Genomic DNA, 12043 nt, shown 5'->3' with positions numbered 1-12043 from the left:
ATGTTTCTTTACATATTTGCTACCCTCAGATTTTTGTATGAGTTCAAGCTGTATATTTTAAGTTGCCAATATCAAAGTTGTCATCAACAAAATCTGTAATAAAATAAGGAAAGAAAAAAATGTAAAATGTGTTCTATAAAATCAAGTAAAGAATGGCTCAGAGAACTCATCTGAGCTAATAGTTTTAGATGACTTACTGCAATGCTTGTTTAATTTTTCCAAAGTAGCATAGGTATTTATTTTTCAGAGTTGTTTTGGTTAACTACATAGCTGCACCATAAACTATGATAAAATTGCCTGCTAGCTATTTTTCAAATTATTTTTATAGCCATCTATCTTTCTAAACATTTTCTATGAGGGACAGAGTGCTCATAACAGTTTTTTGAGTAATTTAGCTGCTTTCATGCAGATGTGAAGTTCACAGAATGTCAAGGTTATCCTGTAGCTATTAAACTAGAGTGCAATTAATTCATGTATTGAAGCTTTTTTGATAGTATTAAGGGTAATGAAAAGCAGATTTGCATCAGAAGGCAAATTAGACTTGGAAAAAATACCTAAACAAACAGCAAGAGGTTGTACTTTGTGATGAAGTCAATAAAATTGTTGACTTAAAAAAAAATCCTAATTCTGGTGTTATTTAATAAGGTCTTAAAACGTTAGCCCATTTCGTGTTTATGTAATTCATGACAATATGAACAAAACTCAATGTCATTTCAGCAGCAACCCATACATGGGGAACATAAACACAGCTCTAGAAATTGCAGTGGAAAGAAGCGTCTAAAATCCAGTGTTGCTCTGGCTTGTGGATATCCAGTTGCAAATTTCTTCTAAGAGTCTGCAGTGTAATTCACGTGATTACAATGATATCTGAATGTCCATTTTTATAATTTCATAGCTGGATGTATTGGACAGACTGGGAAGAAGATGAAATAGATGACAGTGTGGGAAGAATTGAGAAGGCTTGGATGGATGGCTACAGTCGGCAGATTTTTGTAACATCAAAGATGCTTTGGCCAAATGGTTTAACTCTGGACTATCAAGCCAATGTATTATACTGGTGTGATGCCTATTATGATCACATTGAAAGGATATTTTTGAATGGAACTGACAGAAAGGTAAAAGAAAAATACTGCTGTTTTGTCACAGGCATGCTCTTTCTTTGAGTTTTACTGTGTTATGTTAAAAATACTTTTCAAGCTTTCTAAAGTCCGTATAACTCTGCAGCATGTCCACGCAGTGTGGGCAGTCTCCTGTAGAAGACTAATAAAGCTTAACATTTTCATCTTTAGAACGTGACACAAAAGTTGATTTTTTTTTTTAATCTATTTTTTCTCATGTGACAATGAGTTACATTTTGATTGAGCCACAAAGCTACACAGAGCTTTTCAATAGAAAAGAACTTCTTTTGGCTCTTCCAGAGAGAGGCTTTCGTTTAACTTCACTGGATAAGCTGCTTTTGATGAATCGGCACCTTATTTGAGCATTTGTGGTAACATGTTGAGGGGAAGCACTCAACTGCAGTCAAAGATGGGGAAGAGAGTGTTTTAGTTGTTGCTAATGGTTCTACTTGCTAGGTATGAGTCTGTATATAGTGTTCTGTGTTGTTCTGTAGAAGTAACGTGCACGGAATAGATACCTGGAAAACATATAAAGCTATGACTGGAGTCTGATAATTCAGGGAAGGTTTAGCATCTGCTTCATAAAATTAGTACCCTGACAATTGAAACCTCACAGCTACTTGAGAATTCCAGGCATTAAGTCCTTGCATGGGACGTTTCGTCACAAAATGCACATAACTTATGACTTTTCATTTATCTTTCGCTTATGATTCCCACTGCATGATGTCCTTGGTGGGACCAACATGCAATTCTCTAGTACTGAAAGTGGTAACTGTAGACACAGTCCTCCCTGGAACTCATCCCTGTTCAAGCTCATGTTGCTTTGATATTGCTTTTAAAATCCTTTGTCTTGAATGAGCTGTTGTTAAGCTTGTATTGATGCTGTAGCATTGTAATTTGCTATAGTGACTAGGGGAGGATTTACATTTAACACTTCTACTTTTGTTCCAAATCCATTAAAGTCCTGTATTGGAGTGGGGGCTAAGAGTATTGGCAGAAAGACTTTTTTTTTTTTTTTTTAATTGGAGATCCTTGTCTAAGAATCAAGGTAGACTTCCTGAGAAGTTCCTGGACAGAATAGGTCTAGGAAGGTTAAATGCCGCTGCTGGATTCCATATGGAGCTGCTGGATTTGCTGGTTTTGCTTCCCACTAGAACCAGTGAATAATAAGTGCCCATCTCTACAGGTTTTATTTTGAAGTGTCACAGAATGGTTCTGGCTTTTAAAGTATTTTTCTATGGTCTCGTGATATAAATAAAATGTATACCTCTTTGATCAAAATATATGTCCAAAAATAGCTAGAACATACTTGCTTTTGGTGTTGAATAATTTTTTTGTTAATATTTTGGTCAAAATATAGCTGAGTCAATAGCATCTTTAATTCCATATCAGTATAGTGAAGATTTTTGGGGGTGAGGAGATCCTACAAGTGTTTCACCAGTCGTTGATCAGTAATTGACCGACAGTTAACTGATAATTCCAAGCCCAAAGAAGAAATTTGAAGGGAAAAAGAGGGTGATGTTTTTCACCTCAAAGTAGTTGTGGTTTAGTTGGCTTTGTCTTTGTTCTCTTGGGTTTGTGTCTCTAAATAGAGATAATTTAGGCTGTCTGATGAACTGCTTCCTTCTTTGGCCAGAGGCAAGATAGAAATACTGTTGCGCATTAAGTCACGCAAGGACCCCAGCCAGTAGATGATGACTAGAACCTACTCATTCCAAATGGCAGCTGCTATGAAGTCTTAAAGGCAGGGCTCCTAAAAGTAGATGATAAAGAGTTCTGCAGTTTTCTGTCTTTTTATAGTAAATAGTTCTAATTACTGCAATTTACGTGATGGTAAGTTTAAACTCTTTTTAAAATTGTGTTTTCGTTCTGTAAGTATAGAGAATATTTCTGAACCATTCCTCTCTATCAAACAACTCTTATGTAGTGGTAGCTGCGGTTCTTATGAAAAAGTCCTGAAACTGAAGCTATAGAAAATGATGTGGGTTTACAATATTTCCACAGCCAATAAAACAAATGTAATTTGTAGTTTGGTGTATAAGTTAATAAACAGAAGATGCATGGAAATAGTTTGTCGTATTTTGGGAACTAACCGTGGCCTTTGTTTTGTGTATTTTTGCAATCTCTGTGCCTACTTCACACTTCACGGAAAATAAACTCCTCATATGCACTGTTTTTGTTGAAGCAGATACTTGATATACTTGACAGATTCTTAACGTTATATGAAGAACCGTGCTTCCTTGCCAGGGGAGGAAGTAGATATTTACTAAACGTAGTGATTGCATGGTTACCTATATAATATATATAGGTATATTATATATAACATATTACATGAAATGTTGAAGTTGGATGTTGATGCTGGCGCACAGAATGGCTGTACACTCTTTATGTGATTTTTTTGCATTAAGGGATTATGTTTGGGCACACCACTTCCCTTGGTTTTCCTATTTCCCATTTTATGTCCTCTGCAGAGTATGAAGAAAAAAATAGTTATTATTTTAATGTTGATAATGCTCACCTCCCACTAATTAATTGCAGGTAGTTTACAATGGAAAAGATTTGAATCATCCTTTTGGACTATCACATCATGGAAATTATATTTACTGGACAGATTATATGAATGGGTCAATTTTCCAGTTGGATCTGGTTACAAGGAATGTGACGCTGTTAAGAAGTGAGAGGCCACCTTTGTTTGGGCTCCAGATATATGATCCACGTAAACAGCAAGGTACTTATATGATTTCTCCAAAGGTCTGTTATAAAAGGATGTTTCCCCTTACAGTCTTCTGGAAATTTGAGGTGACTAGATGAGCAGCAACAGAAAAAATGATATGACTTATTACATGCGAAAGATACTTTCTGATGTTTTAATCTGTTGGTGTTGAAATGGATCACCTCCTACTTACTAAGAAGTAAATAAAAGTATTATACCTGTCTGAATTTCTTCTCTGTATTTACACTGCTTTTAGTGCCATTTTTCTTGTGTGTCAAAGAGATGCTGTGAAAGTATCAAATAGTATAAAATACAGTTTAAAAGTGACCATACTAAACATCAATGTCAATACATCACATCTCTATAGATCAACCGTTTTGACATTAGAACATTTCCAGTTCCACAGTTCCTAAAGGAAAATCAGTGACTGAGGTTGTCGGCACTCCTACTACCTTTGATTCTGTATACGAACCAGAAAAGTAACAAAATGTAAATATCACTATCTATCCAAAAGTTACTTAGTACAGATACATTGTAAAAATGTGCTTGTTAAAGCAGTGATTTTATTATTATTATTGTTTAATGTTTTAAAGCTTACAGGATCTGTTATGAGTACTTTGTACCACCTATTTTTAGTGTTTGGAAGATTTGACTGTCTCTCTGTCAATGGTAGTCAATAAATGACTTTGCACAAGTATCATCGGTTGCTCTGAGTGGATTGAATCAAAACAATTGGAAAAATATTTAGCCTTTATAATTGTTGCAAACATATTGATATATGCTGAATGTGTATATACACATTTCTGTGTCTGTATATATGCCCATATATATTAAAGTATAGTGAATATTTTACATGTATATACTGATTAAATATTTTGCATAGGTTTTATTTCAGAGGTTTTAAATACCGAATATACTGCATTTTTTCTTCTGTCTAGTTGTATTTATTTATTTTTACATCCAGCAAAAAAATCAACTGGCGATTTACAAACTGAACAAGCAGTTTAGTTTTCAAAATTATGCTAAATTATAAAATGGAAAGTACATACATGTGGGCAAAATATTTGGCTTGTAATATCTGCATGAGTAGGGTTATTTAATTTTATGTTTCATTTTAAACTTTTCTAAATATGAAAGCTTAGATATTCCAGTGATATTCTTTGGACAAGACAAATACTTTTTCTTTATCTAGAAGTATCTCTTCCAGATTTTTCCAGGGTTGGAAAAAACCTTTTTTACTATGTCGTTCTTTACCATCTGAGGCCCTACTGAAAAGCTTAGTGATTTTCTTTACAACAGGTTAATGTGAAGTCTTCCCTTTCCTGCTGAATAGTATTTTTTTATGTGCAGTAAGACTTTCTTAGGGAAAGTCATTGATATTATGGAGTTCTGAGTTCCAGACTGCAAGCTTGTAATTGGTTCTAGGAGCATAAAAGCAATGCTGAAAGTTTCTTTTTTCTGATATTGTAACATCTACATTTTCATGTAGCATGTGTAGTACTGTGCTGTGTAAAAGTGTGTCTCTTATCACAGATGCTCTTCAGGGACTCTCTTACTTCCAAAGTCATGTGAAAACATGATGTGTTTGGGTTTCTTAGTTTTGTTTGTTTTTTTTTAAGGGAAAATCTGCTTCAAATTTATCCTCAGCTCAGACAAATTCTGGAATACTTTGAACTGTGTCTGCTAGGAGAGGACACAGTGATTGCTTTGAATACTTCTGCTGCTTTATTCAGTACTCAGAAAATTGCTTTGTTTTTTAGGAGAAAAAAAAGGGGAAATTAATGCTGTTGCTATTACCTTTTCCATACGCTAACACCAGAAATAGAATACTAAAATATTAATTCTTAGACATTCTAGCTGAATGAGCTTGAATCTTGAGACAGCAAATTTGGCTCATTAGTGTGTTCTTTGTTTGAAATTGCAATTGGAATTTTATAAGCTAATTACAGCCTTTAGGATCTTCCCTGTTTGTCATGCTCAGTGAGGTAGATCTTGCATTGTTCCCAAAAGAGCATAAGCATCTTTAAAAAAGAAAGTAATATTAATTTGTTTCTTTCTGTGTGTGTCTTTTAAAAGGCAAAACATAGGCTGAATATGTAGAACAGGGAAAAACAGAGGAGTTAGTGTTATAGCATGATATATATTTTATAGCATATGCACACATACCTTGGATACCTTTGGCTCTGCTATTTTCAGGTGGCTGTTTTGATGCTGCTGTTATTGCCACTGTCTACACAAGCAGAAAACATGTCAATTCATTTTGGCATATTGAATCGAGACTGGCATTTTTTATTAGGAGGTCTTTTACAGGATAGTTGACCGTGCCAGTCCTGCTTTGCTTAGCTATTATGAGTACCAATTTTAAGCTTCTTTGGTATCTCCTTAAGAAGGGGTATTTTTCACTGTCTTTGTACCTCATGAGGCATGATCCTCTCACAGAGGAATGTTTTGTTGTTGTCTTTTTTTTTCTTGCTTTCAGAGATTAGAATTCATCTTACTTTCTTAGGCACAGTCTTTGTTTTCTGTGCATCAGGAGTACCTGAAAAATGAGGAGATGGCAGGAAGCACGGTAATCATAGGAATGGGTTTACAGTCAGTGTATAAACCTGCCAAGGCCTGTGGGTATTTCCACTGCTATGAAAGGGGAGATTGCTATTCATATGTCAGTAACTCTTGTGTAAGTCCATTTACAGCACTTAAAGTTGCCTGGTTTTGAAATCAGTTGATATTTTAACTCCTTGGATTACAAAGAAGAGCTGCTTGAGCCCTAGGCTACTGATCTATGTATGTGAAGTACCGTCCTCAAAGTAGGCTTACAAAACTTGAGTTGGCGTTTATTGAGAGGTGCAAATGTAAAGTAACACTCATGAAAACATAGAGGTACAATGCTCACTAAGCAGCAATAAATACTTCAATGTGTATTTTAAATGAGAAGATTAAACAAATGCATCCACTTGCCATATTTTATTTTTCCTGAGAATGACTGACTTGCAGGTATGTTGGTGTCTTAACTCTGGCTTAATTTTTTTTAGCTAATCAAACTGGAATCAGCCTAATATATTCATATGCAAGGTGGCAGGTCTTTGAAAAGCTGGCAAAATATGAAAAATATGATAATATCTTTGAAAGTTTTAAAATTTGGGGATTTTTTTAGGAACATCCATATAAAATAGCTGTTATGAACAGCAGCTGGGGAAATTTAATTTCATAAATATTTAGGAGCTAAAAAACTTGCACAGTTTGCTCAAAGAGACTTAACCTGTTTGCCTACTGCATTTCAGGAGGCAGTTTAAGCCTAGGAGTCTCTTTGGCAAGACTGATGAGACTGAAGGTCTCATTGCGCATTCAGGCTGAAGACTTCGTTAAAACTCACTTTGTAAACCTTTTTATCTGGGATCTTGTATCCTTAACACTTGGTGTCTTCCTCTCTTTTATCACTTACTTAGCTGTAGGTTGTCATCCCAATTATGAGGTTAAGTTGGAACTTTTTATCTTCAAAAGCAGACAGTTGACTTTGATCTAGTGTTTTAATTTTTATTTATTTTTTAAGCTTGTATTGGACTTCATTATCATTGTGGATATTTGTTTTAAATGATCTTTTATTCTGTAGCCTTATTCTTTTTTTATTGGTCTGTCGAGTTCATGTGTATTCTTTAATTAAATCACTGCAAATTTCCTTGGCTTATGCTCTATAAGTTTGGATTCACTTTTGAATATTATATTTTTGTTTGTTCATTTTGGCCGCTTCTGATATCTTCTTAAGTCTTTGTGTTACTGATATTCTTTGATTTGGATAACAGGTGGCCTGGTTAAGATATAGTTTCAAGTCTGCATTTGCTGAGGTGGTGTTGTAACTGAAGTTTTCCAAGATTTAGATGCAAATACTTACTCTTTTGATGTTTTGTTCGTATTATTTGGGATTCTGTGTGCATACACGTAATGAAGTAAACCAAGATGTTTTTTACAGTATTTTGGTTTGTAGTCTAAAACACAAGGTCAATATCCAATAAGCTATTTAAAGTGCCCAGTCTAAGTTGGAACTGCTCTATCTAAAATTGTAAACCAGCCCTCACGCTGCATGGAGACTTCTGGTTTCCCCTGTTTATACAGCTAAATTCTTGCCATCTCCCTTTTACCCTGCACAATGAAAGCACAAGTACCACAGTGAACTCCCATAGCATTCTGTGCTAATTATATCACAAAAATTTATTTGGAAGTTCAGTGGGGTTTTAATGGACTGTAGGCACATTTTGCTTTTAAGAAATCGGTTATGGTAGATCGGGAAAAAGTTTATGATTATTATTAAATACTCAAGGTCCGTAATGTAGCATGCATTGAGGTTTCAAAATCTTTATTTGCTGGTTATCTGATGCTCCTTTGATAATTTGAAAAAGTTTCCCTCCACATGTAGGTATGGCTGTGATAGGACAGTTGAAAGTGCATATTTACAGCTATCTCTGAGAAGTTAATATTATATTTTCTGTGAAAAGTGAAGTCATAGTGTTTTGAGGAGAAAGGATTAAGTGGAATCTGTTTTAACCCAGGAAGCTGATGAAAGTTTTGTTCACCTAAAAAGGAGGAGCAGAGGAAGAAACACTTGCTTCTCACTAGAGAAGGAAGAGGAAGAGAAAAAGTAGTTATAATTTAAAGTTTCAGCAGGCATGAAGTTTTATAGCTTGCCTGGTCATAGTCAGTTATCACCAACACTTGAAATTAGCAGAGCTTTGATCATGAGAAGTTGAATGCCCTCAGCAGTGCACATCTAAGCAATTGGGTCATGACCAAAGTGACAGAAATTGTAACATTTGCTTCAGTGGGTTTCGGTTTTAAGCCTACTTGCCTAAGAAATGCGGTAGTGAGGATACAGTGGTCCTTGGCAGATGATTAAAACACCTGACAGCTGTCAGTATCTTCATTTGAACAGTATAGAGCTTTTGAGAAAAAAACAATATATCAGAAAAAGAATACAGCGAAACAGCAGATGTGCTCAGTAATAGTGGAATATCCACCATAGATCTCATACTTTTAATTTATGCTTTCCTTCTCTTTTTTCCTACTCTGCATTTGTAGTCGTGTTCTTTTAATATGTGCAGATGCCAGTAGACTTTAGGACATTCCTTTATATACTGTTCAATTTCTTAAAACTAAGTGCATGTAGTTATGTCACATTAAATATATTTTAATGTTTGTTACACTTATAAAAAAGGGGAGATAGAGTATTGTGAGCTGATGGTGTAGCGTTGTGGTTGTTTTGTTTTTTGGGTTTATTTTATTCTTACTGCAACCAGTAATTAAGGTTGTTCAAATGTTATAACTTGCAGTAACTAAACTATGAGAATAATGTGTCAAAAAAGGGGAGGAATAGAGTTATAAAAAAAAAATTTTACTGTGTTTACTTTCTGAAAGAAAATATTCTAGTTCTAACATAGCTGTTAGTTTTAAAATTGATTTTTTTTTATTTTTCACAGGTGATAATGCTTGTCGTGTTAATAATGGAGGCTGCAGCACACTTTGTTTAGCCATTCCTGGAGGCAGAGTTTGTGCCTGTGCTGATAATCAGCTATTGGAGGAAAACAGTACAACCTGCATGAGTAAGATTTTTAAATAATATCTGAATTGATAGTACTGTTAAGGGATCAAGTCAAATCTGACAACAAAACAAGACAGCACAGCCTCCTAGAGGCTTTTTGCAGTCCTGGAAGACAAAGAACTATTCCTTGAATAAAGATTCTAATTTAAAAGAAATTATTAAATATAGGAAAGAGATTTTTTTTTTTTTTCAAAAAAGACAAAACATTAAGTACAAAACATTTGAGGATAAAATGTATTGGAAAATATTTCATAATGTCTGATACAATAAAGCACTTAACTATTTCACCAACTTCTTTTAAAGGATATCAGAAATACTAGATGATGTTCTAACTAAATCTGTATAAATTGGTTTCAGATTGTTATATGAACTAAGTAACTTAAATTGAAAGCTGACAAAAACTGTTCATGCTGTTACTGTTCTTAAAAGATGCCAAGCATATATTTATATATAATACATCCAGACACACACTACACAAATTTATCTGCCTTCTACTTGCATGTCTTCAATGGATACCTTCATTGAACTGCCACTTATAAAAATGTGCAATAATAAAATGTGACATTTTCAATTAAAAATAATAACTCAACAGATAATACAGGTATTTTTAAAAATGTTTAGGCCTAATATTTGTAACTTACTCAGAATTCTCTTTTTTTTTTCTTATCTGATCAATCTGTTTCTTGAAGTATAGTGTGTAAATCTTGACATAAGTCTCCTGCAATCAGTTGAGTAGAGGAGTGTAAGGATTATTTCATAACCAAATGAAAAGTATTGAGCTTGCAGTTACCTTGGATTTGACCCAAATGCATGGCTGGCAGAGCCATTGCTATTGCTAAAGAAAACTATTTTTCGTTTTAGCAGAAAATACTAGAAGGTGGACTTACCACTTGTAAGATGGAAAGTAAGCATTAGGAAAAGAGTTTAGACATTTTCAGATCTGAATGAAGCAGGTTTTCTGCTTTTTCCCCAACAAACATCATTGTCTGGCTCATTCCAAGGTCTTCATTCCTCATCCGGTCATAGAGTTATGTGTTGTATAAACACAATAAACATTCTGTACCCCATGTTGAGAAATGTATCTGCCTGGATTTATCAATAAGCTTGTAGTTTGCTACTTAATTCTACCTCAGCAAAATTCTGTCCTTTCTTTTTGCCGAATTTTGATAAGTACGTAATGCAGGTGTTTGAGTTGTTGCTTGGATACAAGAATCAGCTCTTCAGTAATCATTTGCTACCCCTTTAACATGCAACTGAAATTGGTCTGTGTCTGTCAGAATATTTTCTTTTTGCTGTTGATGCGACACTGCAATGTTTAAAACTGATATTTTTTGCAATATCATCTAAGCACCAATTAAAAATAAAAAAAACCCCAAACAGTTGAAGTGCCATTCTGTTCCAAGTTCTTTGTTTAACAAAAATATACCTCAAATATGCAAAGTTTGGTAAAAAAAAAAAAAAAGAAAAAAAGATAAATAACTCTTCAGGACATAACAAGAATTTATATCTGTTTGTGTGGAGGTAGTGTTGTGTTCTGATAAAATAGATGTGTTTCTTGGGTGTTTTTTCCTAGTTAAAAATGGAGAAGAGCTACCACAGTTGTGCAAAGCTGAACAGTTTCAGTGTAAGAATAAGCGTTGTATCCAGGATCGCTGGCGCTGTGATGGGGATGATGACTGTCTGGATGGCAGCGATGAGCATTCTGAAATTTGCTGTACGTATACTTTTACATTTTAACCTAGAAGTCATACTTTATCGTGAAAACTGGAAACAAAGCACTGTAAGTCTGAGGGGAGTTAAACAAAAGCAATAATGCTTAAGTCATTCATGTAAACCTTTTTGTTTTCTTGTTTTCCTGCATATAATAGTAGTAGTGTTTTCAAATGATACTCACATACTCATTTCATAGCATAGTATGAGAGCAGTCATCTTTTGAATTTGACATTGTCATTTATGATTCTTTAAATGTTGGTATTTTGCTTTGCTTCCCACTATTGCACTTTTTTATATGGGTCACAAGACAGTTCAGGTTCAAAGGGGGCCTCAGAATCTCTCTGGTCCAGCCTTCACAAAGCAGGGCCAGCCTCACCTCAATCTTTAAGAAATGTATCAAGTAATTAGCCCTTGGAAAACATTTCCAAAGTCATGAAGGACAAGGTGACATGGATTTATGAAGGGGAAGTCATGCTTAGCCAACCTTATAGGCTTCTACAGTGATGTGACTAGCTTGGTGGATGAGGGAATAGCAGTAGGTATTGTTTATCTCAACTTTAGTCAGGATTTTGACACTGTCTGCTGTAACGTACGTCCTCGTATACAAGCTGACAAAGGATGGGTTTGGTAAATAGACAGTGAGGTGGACTGGGAGCTGCCTGAATGGCCAAACCTTGGAGCTTGTGATCAGTGGCACAATGTCCAGTAGAAGCTAAATCACTAGCAATGTAACCCAGGGGATTAATTCTGGGGCCAGTAGCCTCTTCATTAATGACTTGGACAGAGTGTGCACACTGAAAGTTTGCAGATGATGCAAAGCTGTGAAGAGTCATTCATGCACCACGTGAGAGTGCTGCCATTCAGAGGAACCTTGACAGATTAAAGAAATGGACAGAGGAATACAGTGAA

General features: G+C 34.9%; 1 protein-coding gene across 1 annotated transcript in view; it reads left to right on the top strand.

The window, feature by feature from the left end:
• Positions 1–12043, top strand: part of LRP1B (LDL receptor related protein 1B) — a 699724-nt gene that overhangs the window by 447394 nt on the left and 240287 nt on the right. Inside the window, exons 13-16 of the mRNA XM_069861579.1 lie at positions 896–1115; positions 3657–3846; positions 9300–9422; positions 10995–11135. Of these exons, the coding sequence (XP_069717680.1) occupies positions 896–1115; positions 3657–3846; positions 9300–9422; positions 10995–11135 (674 nt within the window). The remainder of the gene's footprint in view (positions 1–895; positions 1116–3656; positions 3847–9299; positions 9423–10994; positions 11136–12043) is intronic.

The sequence above is a fragment of the Phaenicophaeus curvirostris genome, chromosome 7 (genome assembly GCF_032191515.1).
Source record: "Phaenicophaeus curvirostris isolate KB17595 chromosome 7, BPBGC_Pcur_1.0, whole genome shotgun sequence".
Classification (NCBI taxonomy): domain Eukaryota; kingdom Metazoa; phylum Chordata; class Aves; order Cuculiformes; family Cuculidae; genus Phaenicophaeus; species Phaenicophaeus curvirostris.
This window is presented reverse-complemented; position numbering and strand designations above follow the sequence as displayed.